Source organism: Rhinolophus sinicus, linkage group LG17 (genome assembly GCF_036562045.2).
Source record: "Rhinolophus sinicus isolate RSC01 linkage group LG17, ASM3656204v1, whole genome shotgun sequence".
Lineage (NCBI taxonomy): Eukaryota > Metazoa > Chordata > Mammalia > Chiroptera > Rhinolophidae > Rhinolophus > Rhinolophus sinicus.
In genome coordinates, this window is record NC_133766.1 from 26110676 (window position 1) to 26136237 (window position 25562).

Genomic DNA, 25562 nt, shown 5'->3' on the forward strand with positions numbered 1-25562 from the left:
AGAGAATCAGGCCAGGTAAGAGAATGGGTGTTCCTGGGCCCCACAGCCATAGAAACCTCTAGCACAGTACCTAGAGTATAGCAATTGTTGACTGAATGCTGATCACAGTTAGGCCAAAAAGCTCCCTGGAGAGTGACTGCCCGATGGTCTGGTACCTAACATAGAAATCTTTGCGAATCAGACTGGGGAGGGCTTTCATTAGCCCTGGCCGGAGACCAGTCTTAGGGGAAGAAGCCCAAGCAAGACCAGGGGCCTTGCTCTCAGAACTAATAATCAGAGAAACACCTTATAGCTATATAGAACTCTGAAGTTTACAAAGTGCTTTCATAGATATTGTTTCATTTATTCTCAGGAAAACTTAGTGAAGTAAAAAGGAGCCACTAAGATTACATACTTTGGTGAAAGTAACACAGCTAGTAAGTAACTGCAGCTAGAATCCAGGTTGTTTGCTTCCAGATTGAGAGTCTGCTAAACACAGAGTGATGACACCCCAAACCTACCCCATGTTCGAGTTTCAGCAATGGGTTTAGCAACTGATTTAAATAGCATTGAATTTGGGCCTGGATCTTCCACAAGGAGATTAAGGGTGTTAATTATTTTAGAAACACCCAGCCTTTAGATAAATTAGGGCAAATAATGCTTCACGGCTCTGTCTGTTGCCCTTGTACTTTATTGTGTTTTGTTTTCCCCTTGGTTACTCTACTAAGAAAAATTATTTTTGAAAATATCCAAATTTCCTCAGGTGGGGAGGGAAATTCCTTGTCCTTACTCAAGACAGATTCCATAGAGGGATAAGAATCCTTGGAAAGGTTAGGAGTGGCCATTTTGGGTCAGAATCCCAAGAAAAATCATAAAGCTACGGCAGATAGGGGAGTACAGTAGGGAAAAGGTCTGGAAAGACTGATGCCAGAGAGATTGTGTTTCCTACCACCTGTATTTTCTTTAAACTATAGTATGCTAGACTAAAAGAATAAGACTTAGTGATCCCCATGTTCATCTTCTCATTTAGCAAATAAAACACCAAGCTCAGTGGGGTAATTTTCTTAGCATCACACGCTAGTAAGTGGTGGAAGGTAGACTAGAACATGCATCTTCTAATGCTTGGTTTGTTTTAGTTACCACTGCAACTTACAAGCCAGCTGCATAGCACTGACCTCCCTGGGGCTTGGTAAACTTGCCCCTTGGAGCTACAAGCTACATGTTCTTGTACATAAAGTTTTATTGGAACACTGCCATATTCGTTTGTTTACATATCATCTATGGCTACTTTCCTGCAAGAACAGCAGAGGTAAGTAGGTGAGACAGAGACCATATGACCCCCAAAGCTTAAAGTGTTTGCTATTGGGCTCTTTACAGAAAACATTTGCTGACCCTTGGCTCATCCTGTCAGCTCTTGTCTCATTTTGTTTTTACCTGTCCGCTCATGTGTGCCTGTTGCTTCATGTATAGTTACCTGCACTTTCCTTTTCCCCACTCCCCATCTCATACCTGATTCGTCTTCACCCACAAGCCCATAACATACATAAAACTTCGATGCGTTGAGAGGCGGATCTGTCAGCTCCTTTTAGAGATTCATGGTTCACAGAGCATAGGATGTCTGCCCCATCATCTTCCCGGGTAACCTGGAACATCACTGAGCTGCTCACGGTGAAGGTTTTACCATTGGGATCTTCCTGTATTTGGGTTGGTTCTCCTAGAGTGCAGAAACAGACCCACATACATGCACACACACGTAGATACAGAGTGAGCACTAACATACAGATATTGTGTGGGTCCCACTGTAGACATACAGATGGTGAGTCTCAACTTAGACAAACTTAGAAAGTTGTGAAATGGGTATGTACACACAAGGAGAATGTAGGCACCTGCACACATGCACACACACACACACACACACACACACACACACACACACACAGTATACACAGAATATCTGTCATTCCCACTTTTCCCTTCTATATCATGCCTTATGTGCACATACACAGACATATGGACATGTTCCCCTCCCTCTCTCCTCTCCTCCCCTCAGCACCACCTCCTCCTGTAACCCCAAGGCAGAAGAAACTTACCAGGAAGCTCTTGCTCACCCTTCCTCCAGGTGAGCTGAGCTGCAGGTTTGCTCCCAGAAGACTGACAGTTTAGGATGATTGTCTCCTTTTCCCGTAATGATGACTTGTAGCCAGTGATTATGGGCTTCTGTGGGATTCCTACCATGCATAGGGGATGGCCAGGATATGAAGGAGAGGCCATGAGGTCACACTCAGCTCTCCCTGCTGAGATGGCCTCTGTGGGGGTCAAGATATTTGGGTGCTATTATGATTTATGATGAGTAGAAGACTAGATATCTTTCTCTTTGATCTCCTCCCTGAGGACCAGGAAGGAAGACCTCGGGGGTGGGGGGGAAGGTATGCTATTAGGGAGATAAACCATATCTGAGAAATGATACGTGACTGACACCCCACAGCACAACTGGGTGGCCACAGAAATAGTGTGAAGCTCAGGGAAGCAAAGAAGGAAATTGCAATATAGGATGAAATATAGGATGCTTACGTGGAAGCGTGTAGGCAACTAGGGTACTCAACTTGAACATTATAATCATACATTACATGCACTTCTTTTGTTTCCCTCACACAATCATAGGAGGTAGTTGGAACAGACATCATCATCTTTCTGTTACAGGTTAAGGAACTCAAGCTCATAGAGAGTAAGAAATTTGTCTTAGAGTAAGTGGTAAGTAGAGGAGAAAGGATTAGAACTCAGTGCTCTTTGCATGTCATTCCGTAGCAAAGGAAATACAGGCTGAAATTTTCCAAAAGACTTGGAGACTTGCCTGGCTCTAGGCTCCTTCAAGGGCCCACCTAGGGAGATTTGTTTACATGGAGCATGCTGTGGTGACACTGGGGTTTGGGAGCCTCACCAAGCACAGTGACGAGGGACTTGGCAGTTCTCACAGGCATAGTGAAGATGGAGCAGGTGTACTCGCCCTCGTCTGCCAGGGCCACATTGCTGATGCTAATGCTGAGCTCATGGGGTGTGGATTTAACCAGCTGAATCCGATTATCTCGAAGGGCTGGGGGGAAATCGGGAGAATTGGAAGCAAAGCTTTTACTGGCGTCTTTCATATTTATCTTCAATCCCAGGTCAGCTTCTTTAGGATGATATGGGACAAGGGGGGAAAACTGCTCCTGAATTTGAGCAGTCTTTGGGTCATTCAGTCACTTTCCTGGGCTTCTGGGCACTGTAGCCAGAGATATACTCAGAAAAGATGGTTGGTCCTCAAGGGCTTTCTCATGAGACACAACACTGACATCAGCTGTCTCTTACTGCTCCTTTGGGGTAAAGTCACCCCAGGACCCTATAAGACCTAGGTCAGAAACCCATGGCCTAGGTCAGAGCTATGATACTGAAGTTTCTCTGAAACTAGCTGAGGAGCCCAGGGCTTTTGCTTCCTCAAATAGCATACCTTCATGCTTCTTAGCCTCTGGACTACAGGGCCATTTCTCCTCAGTGCTGCAGTCCCCTTCCCCAGCCCATGGTTGCCCACAGAGAGAGATAACTCATGAGACTCTACCTCTCTTCTCCCCAAAGTAGAGAGTCTGCTGGGCAGGATTAGACCACTGCAGGGATGAGTCCTCATGGTCTTTCACTTGGCACTTGAGGACCACGGTGCCACCAGCCACCACTGTCTCATCAGATGTCCAGGGCTGACTGTCTGCAGAAGTAGAATACAGTTAGTTGCCTGAGTAAGCCCTAGCCCCTCCACCCATTTCTGGGCCAAGGTCCACCTCATCTAATTCAGACCATCCAAGGTCGAGGTCTCTGTGTTTTTTAAGACATCACAGAGGAAGAAATAGGGTGAAGGAATAGAGGTGGTGGGGACCTTATTTCTTCTTGCTTTGAATACACAGAAAAACTGTCACTTGTTGAATGTTTGCTGAATGAACTGACAGGGCCACAAACACTTAGAGGAATAAAGACACTCCAAATCTACACGTATCACTCCACATGTGTCTTTTCTGATAGAGTTCTACCATTCACCTTTGAAAACACACATACGCATCTGTCATTCTATGTTTTGCCTTTCTGCCACCATCTGCATATAAAAGCAAGAACAGAAGAAGCAGCTGTGACTAATAATCCCAAAACTAAAAGTGAGGGAAAGGCCAGGCCAGCCCTTGGATTGCACATTTATTTACATAAGAGGTAACTGATAAAACTTCAAAACAAACAAGAAAGATTTTTTAAAAAACTGAAACATTTTGACATGGAAGTTTCAATTCCTCCAATGGTAACTTCCCTTCTTTCATCAGCTGCCTTAACATATTGCTTTCAGTATTAGTGCTACGCGCTTCCCAACATAAACCCAAATCACCATCTTGGTGTTATTTTAAAGAGCAGAGGATTAAAGTTTTCCTTTCAATGTGATGGAAATAAGTTTTCTAATCCCTCTCTCCTTAGTCAAGTTAAACTAAAACAGGACTAATAAGGTATATGGATGAGCCATTTGAATCCCAAACTGCCTTCTAGTCAGGCATAGCTGTGAGCTCCTTGGACTGTGTGACACTTGTTTCCTCTATTTTTCCAAAAGCAGCTACTGATTCCCAATATTGAGTCCCTCATCTTCAGGACTGACTTTCTGTAACCCAATAGCACTGACTTTCACAGAACTAAAAATAACACCTTGCATCTATGATTCTGAAATATCCAGAATATTTCTTCTATGGCACTAAATTACTTAACTAGTATTATTCTTCTCTGAATAGGAAAGAAGAAACACACTTCTTAATTCCATAATTGAATAATTTAGATGATCCACATGTTCCCTATGGCACCGACCTTACTCCTGCCCTGTCTGCTTATTTTTTCTTTCTTGATCACCACAGTTCCATTTCCAAGAAACATACAATGAGTACTCCTGGCAGAGAAAGTGCCCTGAGGAGTGAAGGTGGCATGTGCTGGAATTGATACCAAGCACCAGTGCTTCAGGGTGGCTGTCTCCAAATAGAAGCACAAAGCCTGGCTACTCATTTTAGTGTTTAGAATCATAAAAATTAGAACTGAAGGGACCTTAGGGATCATGGAATCCTATTCCCTCATTTTACAGATGTAGACAATGAGGCAATGGAGGTGAAGTGATTGCCTAAGATCATTCTATTTATCAGTGATGCTAGTTAGGGCTAGAACTTTATTCTTCTGACTCTAAAAGCAGTGCTTTTTCATTGGAATGCCCTCAAATAATCACCTAACTTGAGAATTAAAACTATGATTTTGAGATTAGTGAGCCACAGACTGAACTGGCTGAGTAAATTTGGGAGTGATATATTCTTTAAATATCTCAGTGAAAGGTTTGGGAAGCCTCTCATTTACTACTGGCTAGAATACCAGTTTTTGACTAGTAATTCCATTGTCCCCAGTCCTTTATGAAGATTTCTACCTTGACTATGTTTTCCAGAAATTCGTTATTCTAAGTAAAACACTCCTCCTGGAATATTTTTATTTTGGGGGGAAAAGGTGTAGCGGATACAGAGGTCTCTGTGCTGGAGTAAGGGAGGAGTGGGTGCTCGAGACGGTGGTGGCATAGAACTAAGCACTGCACTGGCAGAGGGGGAGGAAGAGAAGCTGTGTGGCAACGAGGGGAGTGAGGACACAGGGTGAAGGCCACGTGACTAGGACGTGATGTGAGGATGGCGAGGGCACTGAGGGCACTGAGATGCGGGGGCCTGGATTCTCACCTTGACTGGCCAGCATGTCAGGGCTGCTCCAGACTGTGGAGCTGATGGCCTCGTCGAGTGAAGCCAGAGTTCCCAGCTCCAAATCCTGCTCCTGCCAGTAGCCTGGGGAGAGAATCTCCATCAAGGAAGAGCCCCACACATACACTGCTGCAGTTTCGGATCTACACTTTCATTTTTGGGGGTGGGGTAAGAGGTTGGCCCTATGAACAGTATGTTCACCAGGATATTCAAGAGAAGATGGATTTCTCACAAAGGAAAGAGATTAACTAGAGTCCTGAAAAAGGAAGTGAACTCTTTCTCCAAATGGACGAATTAAAGGAGGATAAGTTTTATCAGTCAATCATATAATGTTAGAGCCAAAAGAGGTCCTAGAGGTCATGTGGTTTAGTACTCCCACATCATAAGTAGGTGAGGACAATGAAGTCCATAGAGGTTAATCGTGACTTAGTGAAGGTCACTACAGAGAAAATGAAAAATAACCAAAGACCTTTCATTCTTTACCCAGGATTCTTTCTGCTACACCATATTATCTACTAAAATAATGACAGGTTTAATAATTAGTAAATACTTTCACATTAATCCTTTTAATAAACCTGTAAAATCGGTACTCTGGTATTATCATTACTACTTTGCAGTGTGGAAACAGAGTAAGTGACTTGTCCAAGGTCATACAAATAGAAGAACAAAGACGGGAAATTAAATGCCTGATCCAAATCCGAAGCTCCATTTATTTCAGGTAAGACCCTACCACTGAAGACAGACAAAACAGGGCTGAAGTTACCTCCACACCTTCCTAGATTGTTACCTTCTATTGAAAACTCCAATTCTCAAGTTTTCCTCCTCCACCCTCAGTCCAATTGCCCACTTTATACCATGTTTCCCCGAAAATAAGACCTAGCCAGACAATCAGCTCTAATGCGTCTTTTGGAGCAAAAATTAATATAAGACCCAGTCTAATTTTACTATAAGACCGGTCTTATGTAATATAATATAATATAAGGCCCTGTCTTATATTTTTGCTCCAAAAAACGCATTAGAGCTGATTGTCTGGCTAGGTCTTATTTTCGGGGAAACACGGTATCACTGACTCTGCTCCCTTCTCTGGCACAACAAATCCCTCTCTTCCTAGAGGGTAGCCTCTAAAGCCTTTTGTGAAGTACTATATAGTGTCAAGGGCCTATTTTCCCAATTCAACTTAAAGAGGCGGAAGGACAAAGAAACAGGCCTAGGGATTCTTTTCAGGGTCTCCCGCCATAAGCCCAGAAGTAGCCAATCACATGCACAAAATTCAGTGAGGTCATCTGCTGCTGAGGAAAAGTCCAAGCTGCTACCCGTCCTGCCACGAGCCTGGGTGTAACTTTAATTGTCCCAGCGCGCTTGCTCTGAAGAACCCGCGGGGGAAGGGTGGATGGGAGAGGAAAGAACGGGAAGGGGGCGCTGGGCCACAGGCAATGGTGAGGGACGTGGGGGATACGAGGTGGTGGGGGTGCGAGACTGAAAAGAGAAGTGGAACTTGGGCCTCGGGTCCTGGAGAAGAAAGGGGATGAGGGAGAGAATTGCCTAATCAGAAGGGAAAGAGAGGAGAGGGCAGAGGGAGAGTGAGGGCAGAGGGAAAGGGGGAAGGAGAGGGGGGAAGGCGAGGGGAGTAAGAGAGAGTCCTTGCTTCTTGGATAGGGCTCTAGGAGACAGCTTCAGGGGTTCACAGGCCTCCATGGAGACGTCCCTCTGTGCCGCCCTCCTCCACCGTTCTTTACAGACATGTTCTGGGAGATTTCAGAAATTACTGTTCTCAAACAGAAGCCCTAATGCCAAAATGGGAGGGGCAGTAAAGCAGAGAAAACAAAGTATGTACCAGGTAGAAAGAAGTCGGCAGAAAGAGGACAAGGAAAGTGTTGACGAAGAGAGGCAACAAAGGTCAGGACAAGAGAAGGAAATTCTACCAGGGAGAAGACAAGGGCTCGCCCATCCAGCAGAGACCCTCCCTGGGTACCAGGCTCTCATCCTGCTGCCTTCTGTGGACCTCAAGGATTGAGGCAACCTGAAGTTGGTGAGTGTTTCATATTATTTTCCAGGTTGTGTATTTGTGGGCGCTCTGCTTCAACACACAGTAGGAAGCCAAAATGGTTGTGCTAAAGATTGAGATGGTGGAGGGACAGAGAGAAGCCAGGATCAGTGCTCAGCCCACGGTAAACACTAATAGGCCTTTGCTCTAATGAACAGAGGAAATAGCCATCTCATACCTTAGCATATGACGTTGAGTTTGCAGAGTGTATTTTCAACCACGAATTGACTGAATGTCAAAACAACCTTGAGAGATAGTAGGCAGCCAGATAATTGGGTTTTAGAGATGAGGTTTAGAAAGGTTCAGGGACACACAAATAGCATACCTCTCAAGGATCCTCTTTCTCTCTGTGTTGATGCTGTCAAAGCTTTCTCAACAGCTCCTTTTTCTTATAGCTTTTCAGCCCATTTACATGTTTGGTTATTGGTCTCCTCATCTATACCTTGAGCCTGTGTATCTTTAGCACTTAGACCATAGTGGACTCAGTACAATTCAATTGGTCTGGTAATTCATTCAGTTGCTATTGGCACTGTGCTATGTCTAGTCCTAATCAGACAGAGTGTGTATTCTGTCTAACAGCATGGATTTAGTCTTCACTCTCCTTCTTTCATCTGTGCTTCCTTTCTGCATTCTAAATTCAGTTCTCCTTGCTTACATTCCTTTCATCCCTTCCCTCCTCCTGCATTTTGCTGGCATTTTCTTTTCCTGCATAGGATAAATAAGTGAAATAATGATGTAGGTCATTCAAACCAATCTGAATTATTCAGATGAGGGGGACTGATAATAAACAAATAATCTGCAATAAATGGCATATTTGGAATATGCTTGATATATTGTCTGCAGGCTTACAGAGAACGCACTCTGGTATTTGTAGTATTTTAAGAAACAGCTTAAGAGGTAGCTGGGTCCCCTCCCCCCCCCCCAGGGATGGCATTTCTCTCTCTAATTTTGAGAAGTACTTATGTTTTCTTGCTGTTTTTATAAAATTGTACAATTGTAATAATAAATTCTGAATGGCTACTCCCCTGGGAAAGATGAGTGATTAAAATATTGTCAATAGGAACATGGATAAGTAGAAGAAATCATTACCTGGGTTGTGAAAGGATAGAGCCTTCTTTGGATTTATATCATGCCAATCATTTATGATGTCAGCAAAATTCCCTCAGTGGATTCAGATTGGAAAGGAAAACGAGAGTACTCTGAAATGCTGGCATGAACTTTGAAGTGGAAATAGTGAAAATTCTGCTCTGGCAGGGTCGTTGGAAGGAAATGCAGACATTGAGACCACAGAATCATTAGAGAGGCGAGGCCCCTCATATAGAAAAATAGATGAAGAGTGCTCTGGTCATATAGGTCATATTGTTTCCCTGCTCAGAAACCTTCACTGACTTCACACTGTCTGCAGATCATATCCAGATTTGTTAGCCTGGCCTGCTAGATCCTGTAGATTCTGATGCCAGCATGCCTTTCAGCTTTCTTTTCTTTACTTCACTCACCTGATATCCTAGACATATACCTGTACTTGGAATTCTTTCTATAACCCCTTTGCTTTCTTGCATATATTACCTTTCCTACAATAACTCCGTTGATAATACCCTTCGCCCATCTTCATGTGTCTAAGCCTTACCCATCCTTAAAGCCTACTTTTTGTGCCAGCTTCTTCAAGAAGTCTTCCCTGATTGTCCCAGGTGGAAATAATTTCTCATTTCTCTGAGTTAGAACAGTTTATCTGCTTTCCTTAAATTATGCATTACTATCTATTTTGTACTGTAAGTTTGGCTTCCCTCCAAAATTATACAGATCCTGCAGGTAGGGTTGATATCCGATTAATTTTTTTATCCAATACTGGCCCTAATACAGCATATTACACATAGAAGGTACCTAATAAATATTTAATAAATGAAACACAGATGCTGTGCATCTTCTACTGTGAGAACTAGGCTCAACATCTGCCAGTGCAGAGGAACTAGCAAACGAAACAGGGTAAGAACAAATAAATAGACCAAAGAAGAGAGTCGCCCATCCAGAGGCTGAAGCTCTAGACGTCTACAAGAGGTGGAAATCTATATTTATCGATCACCTTCTGTGTGTCAAGATACAATTTAGGTGCTCTATATTCATTATTCCAGAACAACCCTTTTAACAGGTATTATTATGCACATGTTAAGGATGAGTTAACTAAGACTCAGGGAAGTTAAGTAACTCATCCATATGATGGATTCAATAAGTGTTGAGATGGGACAGGCTTTAAACTTAGATCCCTCTGACCATGAAGCTCAGCCTTTCTGCACATCTTCACTACACTGCTTCCCTTTGCAGAACATGTATTTCGTGCGTGTGGTAGTGGGGCAGGGGCTAGAGGGGAAGGGTCCTTTCTGCATCACCGGCCGGGGTGGCTCACCTGAGCAACACTCACCTGAATGTGACTCAAAAAGAAAAGGGTGGCACTTTGAAGATGGGTGCTTGTGGTGGTGGTGGTTTGACTTGTACCCATTGAATTATATTTTTAATTGGATTTCTTTTCTTTTTTTTTTTTTTAAGATTTTATTGGGGAAGGGGAACAGGACTTTATTTGGGGAACAGTGTGTATTTCCAGGACTATTTTCCAAGTCAAGTTGTTGTCCTTTCAATCTTGGTTGTGGAGGGCGCAGCTCAGCTCCAGGTCCAGTTGCCATTGTCAGTTGCAGGGGGCGCAGCCCACCATCCCTTGCGGGAGTCGAACTTGGCAACCTTGTGGTTGAGAGGATGCACTTCAACCAACTCCTACCATTCGGGAGCTCAGCAGCAGCTCAGTTCAAGGTGCCTGTTCAATCTTAGTTGCAGGGGGCGGAGCCCACCATCCCTGTGGGAGTCAAGGAATCGAACCCGCAACCTTGTGGTTGAGAGCCCACTCGCCCATGTGGGAATCGAACTGGCAGCCTTCGGCGTTAGGAGCATGGAGTTCCAGCAGCCTGAGCCACCAGGCCAGCCCTGGATTTCTTAATATATCTTCATCTATACCTTTGGGGGATATTTTGTGCACCCTTAAGAGCCTTATAATGTGGGACTCTTAGTTAACCAAGCTACATGTGTCTGGTTAAAACTAGTGGAATCCCCTCATGTTTTCATAGCACTCCAACACCTTCGCTAAAAATTAACATTATCTTCCTGTTTGCCCTCAGTTGCCTTGGGGGTTCTTAATTCTTTGTTTATTTACCCATGCATTCTAGTACCTTTAGGACTCCCAGCATTTTAAAGGACAACATAGCCCTTTCACCCACTAATTTCCTTTTGATTGATTGCTCAAATTAAGAATAGCAGAGGTGGGAATTGGAGACTTACTAATGTGCCTCTTTAAAGCATACATTAGCAACCTGTGGTTCAGTTTTTCACTCATAGTCCAGGACCTTGCACATAGTAAGTACTCAATAAATACCTATTCAATAAATAAATGAGTGACTCAAATGAATAATAGTATGTCTCCAATTTAAGTGATGCTAGTAGGGAAATTTGTGCACCAGTATAACTTCTGATTGCTTGGTTTTTATATCTTTCTGTCTGTTTTGGAATCTAAGGTGCATTGTCCTTAGGGCCATGAACAAGGTCACAGGTACATATTTAGGATGGTGGGACAAGGGGACAGAACTCTCCCACATAGCTGCTGTTTTCCTTCCCAGTGCTTGGGTCCAGAGCCCCACTTCACAGACTAGAGAACATCAGCTTCCTGAGTAGGAGTTGATGGTGATGGTGATGATGATGATGATGATGATGATGATTCAGCATTTCTCTAACTCCAGAGTTAAAAATGCTCTTCATCCCAGCCTACTTGTTATTCCTCACCACTACCTTGACGGGTGGGTGGATGAAGGGAAAAACACACTGGGGGCTGTGGCCCAGAATACTGAAGGGACCCACTTTTGGAATGGTTTACCCACACCCGTGGCTGGGCCCCCTGGCCAGGTGATCTCACTCTAATTCTCCCATGACCTTAGACACATCATGAATTCTTGTGCGTATTTGGATCACACACTGAAGAGAATGGCCATAGCAAAATCAGTATTAGAACTCAGCTCCTGGAGCTTTTTTTTAATGCCCAGAGCCATATTTTTCTTTAATAGTGAATGTCTGATTCTGCACTTGGAGGAAAGTGCACCAGTCCCATCTGAGTCCTGATTTAGGCATTAACTCCAAGAAATGAAAAGTCACTTTGACTTGAGATTTTACAGCACAACACCCTGATCAAAAAAAGGATTCTACTTAATTTTCTACAGTTTCTGTTGGGCTGCCAGGAATTATGCTACCTCTACTATGGTCATGGTGCATGGTCACGGTGCAGTTTCTTAGTCTAAGACTTTGAGGGCTTGTGTGTCAAAATATTCCTTATTTCCTGCCCTCCATTCCTTTCTAACTTTGTCTGCCCTCCCCTAAGCTCCCAATTCCCTGATATCCCTGGTGTTAGAGTGCTGTCAGACAAAACCTGAGGCCACAGAGGTGGGAGTTACTTTGTCATCTGGGCTTATCTGTCTTTTCAGGGATTGTCTGTGCAATTCCTTCTCTTTCTGTTGCTCCTCAGGGACAGGGCTCTGTCCCCTCCTAAAGGATCTCCTTGTTCAGCTCAGATATGCTCCAGCTCACATTCACTTCAGAACGTCAGAGCTCAGTCATGCTTCAGCTGCTCGCCTGCTCTCTGAGCTGGGCCTTCTTCCAGTTTGCTGCCCCTCCACCTTCTTTCCAACTGAACTACTGAGACCTTGCTCCTCCTTGTTCCTTCCCTCCATTGTTATTTCTGTTGCTGTCTAGTTTTTCGTCCTGGAGTCTTATTTATCTACCTTCCTTCTGGCTCCCAGCGGCCTCTTGGCCTGAAGTCACTACTCAGCTTTGCTTAATTCTCCCAGGACACTTGGAGGATATAAGTGAAAATAGGTGGTAACTAGGGGTGGGGAACAGAGGCTTCACTCTAAGAAGTTGCTAACATGCTGATTAGCCCTATATGTTGGTAAAGCGTGGACAAGAGATCCAGGATTTATAGAACTATTGTCAGATGATCCAAGAGATTTAGTTTTGGAAGGGGCTGTTGTGGGCTCAGACAGGTTTATTGTTGCATATTGGGAGACACCTTTGGGTTGCATACTAAGTAGTTGTTGAAAATGAAGGGCTTTGTTTCCTGGGCTTGGAATGGTGTGTGGGTAAGCTTTTCCAGGCTGAATGAGGAGGAGGGAACCTTTGGGGTAGTTAGCTAGTTTTCCTGTGGTGGGCGTGAGGGTGAGATTAAAACAAAAAGCTTATCTTGGTGTTAAACCTATATTCACTGAAAAAAAGAAAAACAAAAAACACCCAGTCATCCCAATGTTTTTCCATAATCAAACGTTAGAAATAGTAGGAAACTTTAATATGAATAAATATATTTTGTACATTTCCTAAAACCCTGCAATCAACTTGCATGGCTGGTCATTTTTTACTGACCCCTAATGGCCAGAGCTGGTTATTTTTAAGATCTGTTTGATTTTACCAGACAGGATAGAACTGATGTCCTTTTTGAACCCGTTACCAAAGTTCAATGATTCCTCTCCTTTTTTTTGTTACACCTCTTCCTTCCCAAAATATTTTCCCCTCTATGATTCTTAGAAGAATAGACTTTTAGAGTTGACAAGAATCCTAAGTACCATCTAGTGCAACCCTCTCATTTTAAAGATGAAGAACTAAGGCTTAAAGAGGTTTGGGAACTTAAGGAAGGTCACACAGGCATTTGGTGGGAGCTGTGGTTATAACCCAGTCTCCTGTAGCCATTGCCATGTGATAGCAGCTCTGTGTACTAGCTAATTCAGAGGTTAAGTTGCCATTTAGGGTGATTTCACTTCCAGTGACATGCACCCTTCCTGCTCCCCATCTCACTGTGTATTATAGTGAGGAACCCCAGGACCCTAGACATCTAGGAAAGTAACTCTACTAAAAGCCCAGCAGGTTCGAGAAGTTGGGGTGAGATGAGGAGGTAGTCCCTGAAGATGCACAGACTGGCATCTTCACAAACTTCAGGATTTTACAGGCAGAGTCCAGCTCTCACAGAAGAGGAGGCCGAGGGGCAGAAGCCACTTCCATGACTGTAGGAGTTAGAAATGGTGATTATGAGGACAAAGCCGTGTATGTGCACATGCTGGCATCTGCATGGTGGAGAGCTGGAGGAATGCTAACCTGATTGTGAAGTGGGAGACAGAGACTAGAAAAGATAAAAAAGCAGAAGAGCATGTCCTATTCTTAAGCTAGAGAGAGAAAAAAATCTGGAGGTAGAAGTGGGCTTGCAGTAGGCTGGGGGGGGGGGGGCGGGGCATGAGAGACTTAGTTAAGATTCTGAGGAGCAGAGACTAGGAAGTGGGTGGCAGAGAAGGAGGTGAGGACAGCTGTTGCTTTGATTTGCTATTGAGTCAGTGTTCTTGGTGCATTAACATTGGGAGGGAGCCCTGAGCTGGCCCCCAACCAAAACAAGCCCCTGTGTAGCCAATACTGTGTTGTAGCAAGAACTGCAGTTGGGAGACAAAAAGGAAGGGGAACCTATCCCCAAAGAGCCCCTTCCTAGCCTTAGCTCCTTGCTTCTAGGACTGAGCTGTGTGCTCCAGACAAGCTTCTAAGGCTGGTAGGAGAGATGAGACAGAGCCAAGGGGATGGCTCAATAAGAGCTTCTGGGGGAACAGGTTCTGTGCTGGGGTCTGACTCTAATCAGTGGTTTCTCAGGTAAGCCCTAAGGCCAGCCATGAAATCACTCCAGTGGATGACAGCTCTGAGACATTTTAGGAGTGTCTACCCCCATCTCCTCATTCCCTTCCCAACGTGCTCACATACTCAGAAATCAGGACAGGTATGTCTGGGATCTGCATTCTAATGCAATAGAGAGTCAGGAGGCCAGACTTTATCTGAGCTCTTAGATGTCCCTTGAACCGACAGCAGGCACTTATACTCTTCCTCCAAATTTATCTTGCTACTTTCACACATATGTAATAGAACTGAGCAAATATACCCCCATCTCAGGAAGTACTTGGAAATGAAACATAAGAGTCAGTGTGGAGTAAATAAAAGCAGAATTCAGTTTAGTTCATTGGAAAATATGTTTAGCAATGGGAAATTAGGGGCCGGGACTAGGCAAGAAAGCCCAGAGACATCAGGGAGAAATAAATGATAGATTCCCTGAGGCTAAGAAATCTCAGTCCAGGTTCCAAAGCCTTGCTCCTGCCCTCAGAGCCTCAGTATTTGTGTGGATGCATGGATGAATTCCCCCTCTCAACGGGCTCTCTCTTCTCCTTTGCTCTTTATGTCACACTTCAAATCTTTCAGGCTGATGACTTGGTGTGGTGGGATAACAATGCTGTGAAAAAGTTTAATTTGTTAGAAGTCAGGCAAGAGAGCATTTATCTCGGCTGGTTCTGATTCTGCTGACTTGTTTTTACTGTTTTCCTTCACTGGGTGATCAGAGTCAGGGTGTGGATGACAGGTTCAGGGCAGTGGTTAGGAACATGACATGAAGAATAATGTGTCCCACTCTCCACGCCCACACTACTCTAGGTTCCCTTCTTCCCCCGATCCTGTCTGAGAGTCAGTCTCTTCCCTTCATTTTTCTCATTTGTATCGTGTTTCCCTGAAAATAAGACCTAGCCAGACAATCAGCTGTAATGAATCTTGTGGAGCAAAAATTAATATAAGACCTGGTATTATATTATATATTATATTATATTATATCATATCATATTATACTAATCATATTATATGACATAAGACCCATTCTTACATTATAGTAAAATAAGACCAGGTCTTATATTAATTTTTACTCCAAAAGACGCATTAGAGCTGATTGTCCGGCTAGATCTTATTTTCGGGGAAACGGTAAAACTTACTTTTCAGAGAGGGGCACATTGTTCAATTAGCCTTACTTTGTGCCTTCCTGGGAATTTAACTCTTCTGTGAAACAGATATATTCTCCAAAGTCTACAGACCTCACAGTCCCCAGAGTGGCGAATAATACTGTTCTAACCCAAAGATCTCTTTTTCTCTTCTTTTCTCTTTTTAAACTTTCATTGAGTGTCTCTTCTTTGATGTGGGGATACACTTGTTTTTGTGTCCCAAGTGCATATATATTCCGGCCTAGTACCCTCTTTCTCTCCTTCAACATGTGTCCCTCGACACGCATGGCACACTACAATTTCCATTATTCATATGTCTTTTTAAATTTTTTTCTGACATAAATACACAGCATTTTGTATGACCCAGATATAGAGCCTTTTTTACAAGCCCATTATTAATCAAAACCTCTTACTTCCAGAAAACCATATGGTTAAACACAGAGATTCTCCCCAAAGCAGAATTCAGGCTCTCTCTTCTGCTCAAACTCCCCAGGAGGTGGCCAGAATCCTCTCCTCCCTGGGGCTGAGGCTCAGTCCATCTGTTACTGACATTGGACTCCAGGGCTTGCAAACCAGAAGAGAGTTGGCATCAAGCAGCATTTGACGATAAATGAGGATATGTATGGCCCAGGGACTTAGTGATGGTGTTTTTTATATTTGTCTGAGATTACAGGATAGAGATTAGGGGAGGAAACATATAATATGTGTTTGAAAAGATTTTATCTGTAAGGAGTAGTAGGAATGAGTAAGTACAATTGTCCTACTGTCATTTTTTACATTTTCTGGGGGACAAATGATTAGGAGCAGATGGTAAAACTGGCCCCTCATTTTATAATACTGAAAGAACTTTGCCCCAGGTTCTTCAAAGGCTGACCTAAGCTATGCTAAGTCTCAAGTTACTTGCCATTGATATATATTAGAGTTTTGCTGAGTTTCCAAGAAGTATCAAGTATTTAAGTCAGAAACTCAATAAACCAGTCCACCTGTATAGCTTTTTACCTTGTCTGAGGCTTTGGCTGGAATTCTAGAATCAGAATGGAAGCAAAGAGCCAGAGCACAAAAGAAAACTAAATATATGAAGCAAGGATCTGCATATTCCTAATGAAATCTGGTACTGCGAGTACTAATGCTCCATTCTACCTTGCCAATATCCGGAACTATATGAAGGAACTGGAGAGCTAAATAATGGTTAGTTTAGAGATGAATGACTGAGCTATCAGCTTTCATTTCTTTTTCTTTTTTCCCCCTAGGGCAAGGTGATGTATCTGATCTTCCTGACTCTGAACTGGAAGTAAATGAGCCAAAGGTGCTTATAATTAGCAGTCAATAAGCAATACGTATAGGTCTAGCTGGGGTAAGAAAAAATAGATCCTTAGAGAAGACAAAATTTTAGTTCTTTATATTATTTAGCTTTCTTATCATTCTCCTGGAGGCCTCCAGGAGAATGATGGAGAAAGATAAGAGGGTAAATAATCTCAGAGGTAAGAGCTCATATAGAAGAATGACACACACATATTGAAAACAAATATCTATTTATCTATATCTGATATCTATCTATCTCTATGTATCTATGTATTTATATATCTATATCTATCTATCTATCTATCTATCTATCTATCTATCTATCTATCTATACCATGTTTTCCCCAAAATAAGACCTAGATGGACAATCAGCTCTAATGCGTCTTTTGGAGCAAAAATTAATTGTCCGTCTAGGTCTTATTTTGGGGGAAACATATATATGTATATATATATCAGAATCTCTGCACTAGAATCCTTTCTGAAACATGTCTTCTCTTCATGAGAATGGGGTGGGGCTCAGGGAGATGAATAGATCGCAGATAGTCCAGCTGTTACTGTAACCCTAATTCTGTCTTCTTGATGGCTCATTCATGGAGATAAATCACTTCCATTACCTGTCCTTGAAGAATGAAGTTTCTCCTTGTTTCAAATGATGAAATGGAAGGGGGATCTTGGAAATTCATTCTGGAAACCTGCTTCCCCAACTAAACTCTGCTGTAGGTCGATCATAAATGTTAACTATTATATGAACTATTATGCAGAAATTGACACAGGGAAATCAGCATTTAGGGGAAGAGAAGCTTGTGTAGTTCTTATGTGATGGGAGGAACAGGCTGTCTAGTCTAAGACTGGCAGAGGTGGAGCACTCTCAGCCCCTTGCCACACTTGATATCCTCAGCTTATTGGCAGATACCCCAAATGAGTAGCAGAGTCCAGGTTAGGGATGCAACTCCTGAGGTTTGGCCAAGGACTTAGACTCTGGGATGGGGTGATTATATATAAAGCCATTTAGTTCTGTACCAGATGGTTGTAAAGATGGGGAACATGAGTCAAGATTTTGATATTTTTCTCTATGCCTCTCATGTACTGAATCCCTTCAGTATCTATTCTGATAACCCATCACTATGTGTTGTTTTCGCATGTACTTCTAAGATTGAGGGAATAGGCAAAATAAGCTCCATGACAGGAGAGCTAGAGTTGGTCATCAGGCTCAGGATGGCTTTAAGAGGTTCAAACTTATAAACTGAGTAGGACTCATTTTGCATTCCACATTTATAGTGTATGTATGGTTACTGTATGTGAGCAATACTGTCTCAATCTAAAACACGACTATTTGTAGTTCTGTTTTTAATATATGAGTCCAAATATGGCAAAACATCCTGTTCTTTTGAGGCCATTTGAAGTCACTCTAGGCCCTAGTCTCCTGAACATTTCAAACACTTCTTTTCAACCTCAGAATTAATTGTTCTAATTGTCCCCTTCTTACAGTTGATTAGGCGGTTGTGAGGACTCTCCTGGTGGAGCAGGTCAGGGAGCATAATCAGGATCGTGTGTGTGTTTGTGGTAGGGGAGGGAGGTTCCAACCCTGTTCTGGGGACTGCACTGGGGAGAGTAGAGATTATGAAGCTTGGAGGGAAAGCAGGACCATGGAGAGCAACAAGGAGAACCTAGAGTGGCAGGGGCTAGCACCTGTCACTGTCAGAGAACCTTCAGGGGCTAGCACCATGGAGAGCTCAAAGCACAAGTAGTTTTTCCCACAAGAAATTGGGGAAGCTATAAGGTAGCCAGCCAGCTCTCCAACAATCAAACTGAAAGTACAGAAATCAGGATTTCTGTTAGGATCATGCTACACACCCATCACTTGCTCTAAAAGGCTTCCTGAAGTACTGTGTTTGAACCTGTCATATATACATCCAAGAGTATGTAAAAAGTGAGGACCACCACCAACAAATTCATGTTGTATTTGTCAACATGAGCCTCAGTAATTATGATAATTACCTAAGTATTGATGGTGGTGGACAGGGTTTTAATCTGCTACAACCAGTTATGAATAAAATTACAATTATCTAACAAGGTAAACAGTGTCACAGAGCCTGTGTCTCTTCAGAGACACTAGGGTATGGGGCAGCCAAAATGTATTATCATCAGATAGAGTATGAGATGTATTAGAGTCAGAGTGCTCTAAGGCACCCAAAATTGCTGAATAGTCCAGTCTTGATCATACATGGAAAGGAGAAATGAATCATGCTTCTTAAGAAGAGTATTGTTCTCAGGACTTAGAGGTCTCTGTGTTAATTGGGACATTTGGTCACTTTCTTTAGGCTTAGGGAAATTTTGGTAAAGGGACCAATAATTCTGTCTTCAATACTTGTTGCTTTAGTCAAGAATATATAAAAGTCAAGAGGCTTTACTGAACCTCTATTTGTAAAAATCTCAACTACTTCATGTGTTCAAGACTCTTGAGAACATGGCTTCTCAGTGCTAGAAGGGATGGATCTCCTTGTTATAACAGGAGAGGGAATTGGGTTTTTACCCCTGAGCATCAGCTGGTTCTTATCTTGTAGGGAATCATCACTACTGCTGATTTCAGAGTTTATGGATGGACCTCTATGACAGGATCTCATCCAGGAACAAAATATTCCAGTATATGGGTCAACAGGAAATAGTTAAACAGAAAATATTATATTTTAACATGAAAAATGAAAGGAGAAGATATAATTACCAAAACTTTGTAATATACTAGTTTTTTTCATTCAGTAGTTAGTAAGGAGCTGGCGCAGTCCACAGCTCTCCTGGAGAATCTGGAACCCAGGTTAATATCCTTAGTACTGAGAAGTAAATGACAATAAAAGGGATAATTGGGCCAGTATACAGTTCTCCTGGAATAGGAAACGACAAAGAACGTGACTAGTCACAGCCCTGGGTGTTTTATTTCTCTGGTGATAACTATGAAGATTTCTTCCCCTAGTATGTGACTTAAGGAAAAGCAGCTTTTGACCCAATTCTACATATTATTTGGACTATGAGAAAGTAGTAACAGAAAGGAGTGCCAAAATAAAATCTAAAGATGTACAGAGCAATGGCACAACTACCCAGTCTGCTATTTCAAAGTGACCGGAAGACCGAAAAGATGCCATCTGTAGGATGTTATGGCTCAAGAACTATGAGTCATTCGCCAAGTGAATAGTGAATGTCTCCAACAAGGCACTCTTGAAATTAGATTTGGACCTCCTTTCTTCCTCAGTTGGAAGAGGAAGGAGAGAGAGGGAGCCTAAAGGTAGAGAGCTGAGTCATTTTACTGTCAGTGTAGGGCACAGGATTTCAAACGATATGTAGCAGAACCCTAAGTTGTGCCTTAAGGATTATGGGGAGTGTGGGGAAGTATGGGAAGTTTGTTTTATTTATCTGAGAAAGAACTTTCACATCTTTTAAAAAAAAGAGTAAGAAAACAACTGCTGTAGAGAAAACTACTAAAGCCAACAGTGCTGCTTAGCCCTAGAGAGCACTTAGGACAGAATCTTTGTCAACTGCTGGATAGGCAGTTGACATTCCACAGCTTGGGCCCCACATCAGACAGACTGGTTCTGTATGGAATTAACTAAACTCTGCTGTACCAGTGTCTCTCCAGTGGTTTCAACTTCTCTGTGCCAGAAAATGTACATGTGTGAAGGGAGAGCATTTCCTTCCCAATGGTTACAGCTGCAACTAGGAAGAGAACAGGAACAGAAACAGAACAGAACAGAACAGTTATAGCTGCAGCTAGGAACAGAAAGTGGATGGAGTAGGTCTGCCAAGTAGATCCATGGGCAGTTCTAGAGTGAATACCTGCTGGACTTCTCCAGCACACTGGGCATGATCTCTACACTGGGCACCTGGCCAGGGGGCTGCAGAGTGGATAGCAGTGAACAGAAGGTCATTGGGAAGGGAAAAGATATGCAAGTGGGGGCAGTGCAGTACAAGGTTAAATTGCTATAACCTGGTCTAAAGTAATGTGAGGCTGTTCACCCATCCATTTCTACACTAGATCCATTCAGAGTGCTGGAAATAACTTGAGAAGGAAGAATCCAAGAAAGGCTGGTCACAATGTTGAATGTTGAGATACTCACCAGAGAGATAACCACAGGACACATTAAGTTCATAGGGTTTGTATTCCCCAAACCTGGAATTGCGAACTTCTGCCAATACTAATGTAGAAATGTGAGAAGGAAGGGGCAGGTAGCAAATTCTGAATGTCTAAACTGTTCCTGAGCTTCTAGCCACAGCACTAATGGCCAGGTTCAGATATCATTGCTTGCCCTTCTCCAGGCTCTCAATCCCTGTTCAGCCTTAGGAAGCCTAAAAAATATACACTGTACTCCCGGGAGCTATATGCCTCAGCAGCACATGAAATCTGCTTTTCTTATTCTAAATGGAAATAGCCACTCTACCACATACACTTGACCCCTCAAACAATTAGTGTACTAGGGTATTTTGTCCTTAAATTTTCACATCACATCGCTCCCTGTTTTGGTCAAACATTACCAGTAAGCTATGAACTTCCTAGCTCCTGCCCAGAAGCACCAGACCGACTTAGGGGTAGACATCCCTTCCGCAATATCCTGGTCAGAATGGCTTCATCAATGAGCATTAAATCTATGCACCTACCTCCCATATCAAAGCTGGCCTTCTTAAATCCAGAAACTAGGATGTAGAATTAATTTAGAGAGATCATATGTGGTTGTGCATCCTGAGACATTGCACATCAGACAGACGCCCACCGTCTGGACAGATAATGCTCTACAAAGAAAACGATGCTTGATTTGACTCTTCCTAGTTAACAGACCTTTCTCCCCATCCCCAACTTCCCACCGTCTCCTCTAGAAATTCTCCATTCAAAACTTAGTGCCTTCTATTCTTTCCCTTACACAGCTGCTCTAAGACATATTTATAAATATGAGGATAGAGCATTTCTCTTCAACCTTAATCCTGAGTGGGGGCTGGGTCCCAAGTTAAGGACCAAGAAAGAATACTACAGTTGATGAAGACTTAGCTAGCATATAGATTTACTCTGTTCTCCAGTGTTTACATTCTAGAGTTGAGGAGCTCACAGCTTTCTGGGATGACTTCTTTCTGTTTAGGTACCAGCCTGGAACCATCAGTTCCCATTGCCCAACAGGTGCAGTTTGAGTTACACTTGTCTGTCTTTAATGCAGCTAGCAGAATGGGAAGGCCAGGGGCTGCAATTGAAAGTCAAGACCTAGTAGAGGATCGTTATTGAGATACAAACACCCAGTGCCTCTCCTTGCCTTGCACTTAGCCTGCCCTCCCTCGACTCTGCACCCTCTCGGTGAGTTGGGTCATCAGTGCAGGCCTCTGAGGAAGGGCGATTCTACATAGGGGAGAGGAGGGGCAGCTGTCTCTGTGGTGACTCAGGCAGCACTTCCCTTTGGGGAGTGCTGATGGGTACAGGGTGGAAGGAGTCAGCCACCCTGTAGGAAGGGGATCTCCAGTGTCCCCCATACCAGCAGAAGCTCCTTAACCATGACGGAAACGGGGCTGGGGGAGGTCAGGTGAAATGGACCGATTATTCCTCCAGCACCCTGGCTCTTCGCCTGTTTTCTTCAGATGAAATTCTCTACATCATCCTCCCCAGTTTCAACCCCCCCCCCTCCACCCCTGCCCCACCCTGTGCCCATCCCTGCTGGCCACTGGGTCCATCATCAGGAGCCTCCTCCCTTTTCTCCTCCCCTGCGGTTCTTTCTGTTTTTCATTGGCATCTGGCCTGGCATAGCCAGGCTCCCCCTCACTCTCCCCACATCCCTTTGCTCCGCAGAGTGCCCAGTTCCTCTTCCCCCTCCCCCTCAGCCCTTGCTCTTACTAGGGTGAAGGAGACTGGAAGATGCATTCCTTTAGTCCCATCACAGCCTGCCCTCCCTCCTCTGGGACCCAAGGCTCCGACTCTCTTCCTGGTCTCCTTACAAACTGCCCCTGCCACCCTATTAACCATAAGCAGCCTTTAAGAAAGCTGAGGTGCCCACACAATGCTGACCTACATAGCCTGGTCCAGGACAGGAGGGGCTCTTCCCAAGTCCCTTCACCCCTGGCCCTACCTCTTTTCTCTCCCCACTCTCTTCCTTCATCTCTCTACCATTACAAGCCAAAAAAGGTTTGAGTTCCAGACTGGAGAAAAGGGGCTGGGCATGCTACTCCTCCCCAAATTTGGGACAATCAGTGTTTAGCCTAGGAAAGCTTCGGGTTTTCTGTGCATCCTCCTTCACAAATATCTTTTTGATCCTTTCTTTTGCCTAACCTACCCCCACCTTTTCCAGTCTGGGTTTCTTCTTCCAGCTTCAGCCACCGCTAGGGATATTGCCATCGCAGGGCCTCCTCCGCCCTGTGTTGTTGTTTTGCTCCAAGGAGAAGGTCCCCCCCCCCCCCCCCCCCCCCCGCCTTCTTTGCCCACGCCCCCCTCAGCAGCCTCACCCAGCCCCTTTCCCTGGGCACTCTGAGCTCCGCCACGGGTGGGGGAGCAGAAATGTTTGCATACAGCAGTTTGGGGGATTGCACTGGCCATCCAACCCTCCAGACATACACAAACACCGGACACACGCCCTGTCTCACTCCGCCCCCAGCACACACTGACACAGACATACACACAGATGCTGACACAGGAACGCAGAACCAGACACCAACAGAGACACGCACACCCAGACACACACGGACATCAACACATCCAGAGCCCGGGCTGCTATATAGCAGACCCCAACCACGGTGCACACGCAGTCACTCGACGGTGTACAAGGAACATGTATACCCGGCACACCCACGACCCATCGAGACCCGAGCGCTCAGACGAGCACAGGGGGATCACCAGCAGCTGGCGACTTGAATCCTACGTCCAAACAAAGCCACAGACGACCTCCGCCCCCAGTGGCGCTCGGAACCCCCGCCCTGGGAGCAGCCCACCTCCCCTGGCGCCGCCCCCTCCCTCACTCACCGTCCTGCGAGAGGTTGGCCCCGCCGGGCGCCCAGCTGCAGGCAAAGAGCAGGAGCAGGGGCAGGACGGAAGAAATCCCCATCACGCTTCCCGGCTGGCTCCCTGCTGGGCGCGGGCAAGCCTGGGTCCCGAGGGGCTGGGAAGGGGGTAGACGATGACTGACCGAAAGGGCGCCCCGGAGCCGCTGGGAGCCCGGGGCCGAGGCGGGGACCGGGAGGGAGCCTGCGCTGCTGCAGTCGCGGGGATTAAATAGGGCGCTTGGAGCAAACCATTCGGTTGGAGGTGGAGGGGGGGTGATGGGGGGCTGGGCTGGTCGCGGAGGGGGGGCGAGGCTGCCGCATTCCCCACTTCCCCCCGCCCCCACGCCCCTTCCGTGCCGTGGTGGTGCCTTCCACCCTGTCCCCCGGGATCTTCGCCAGCTTGGCTCGGGTGTGGAGCAGAGGGAGGGAGCTGGCTTAACAGCGGGACCCAGTGCGCACCCCTCTTAGGTTTGGGGTGGAGAGGGGAGTGGGACAGGGCGCTAGGCCAGCTGGCAAGAGCGGCCACTGCAGGCCTGGACAAGGGCGTGCCCACTAGCCTAAAATCCTTCAGCCCGACATCCCCCCTTGGCAACTGGGATCCCCAAGAGCCTAAGAGGGTCTACTTATCAACAAAGTATCCTGGGACATCTCCCCAGTGGGTGACCAGTTTCCTTGACCATTCTCCTAAAGACTAACATCCCTAGATCCTCTGATCCAAGATCCCCTAGTTACCTTTCCAGCAACAATTTGTGGCCCCAGGCACTATCCCTTGAAAGGCATCTTCTAGCAACCCCCAGGCGGTGGGACTCAACATTTCCCTCAACCCCTTGTCACAGAAATTATCCCCCCCCCCCCCCCCCGCCAAAAAAAAAGCAGTGGTTTCACTTCAGACTCTTGCCCAACCAAGTGGGCTACAAAGCAACGCAATAGTTTCTCCCTTAATCCTTCCTATCCCTTTACTCCCAGGCCTTCCCCCCAATATTTTTTTTTTCTTTCTTATTCATTCAGAAGAGCTTTTCCTCCCTTCTCACGTTTTAGTGAGTAAAATTTCTCTATGAATGGTCTGATCTACTGACTCTCTGGAAGCTGCCCCTCAAGGACCAGTGCATCTGTGACTGATGCAGTTCGTGGCCTTGAGTCCAGATATAGCATAGATGAGCGGCAGGGTGTCTATACTTGCTCTTGGCTCAAGAGTCCCCAGTCCCTGGGGTTGTTGTTCTTTGTAGTTGAGTATCTCTGGAAGAGGTTTGGTTCATCTCAGTAAGAATCCTTCTGAGTCAGTTTGTGCAGTTTTTGGGAATCAATTTCTAAATTTTAGAATCTCCAAATCAAAGTATGTAATCATTCTTAGAAAATACTTGGTCCAACTCCTTATTATTCTGGTGCAACTTAGGTCCACAGAATATTAACTGACCCAGCGAAGGTTATATTTACAGTTAATAGTAGAAAACACAACTGTTGGCTAGGACATGGAACAATATGATTTTCAAAGTTCCTTCCCATCCTGTGAGGCCATATTTTGTCCCTAGATGAGGGACTTGGGTGCATGACTTCCAACTCTTGGACCAGTCCCTCCTGTACTGATGGCTGTGCCTCGCTCTGCTC

General features: G+C 44.7%; 1 protein-coding gene across 4 annotated transcripts in view; it reads right to left on the reverse strand.

Annotated features, from left to right (window-relative positions):
• The window catches only part of CADM3 (cell adhesion molecule 3), a 32468-nt gene extending 8290 nt beyond the window's left edge, over positions 1-24178 (reverse strand). The window contains exons 1-6 of one of the 4 annotated variants that reach the window (XM_019716855.2): positions 23938-24176; positions 5733-5834; positions 3572-3712; positions 2918-3070; positions 2070-2207; positions 1523-1693 (exon numbers count right to left, since the gene is read on the reverse strand). In XM_019716855.2, the coding sequence (XP_019572414.1) occupies positions 1523-1693; positions 2070-2207; positions 2918-3070; positions 3572-3712; positions 5733-5834; positions 23938-24019 (787 nt within the window). In that variant the 5' untranslated portion in view covers positions 24020-24176. Of the gene's footprint in view, positions 1-1522; positions 1694-2069; positions 2208-2917; positions 3071-3571; positions 3713-5732; positions 5835-21605; positions 21628-23937 lie in introns of those variants that run through there. The other 3 variants (XM_019716856.2, XM_019716858.2, XM_019716857.2) reach the window with 3 other exon arrangements.
• Between the last annotated feature and the right edge of the window lie 1384 nt (positions 24179-25562).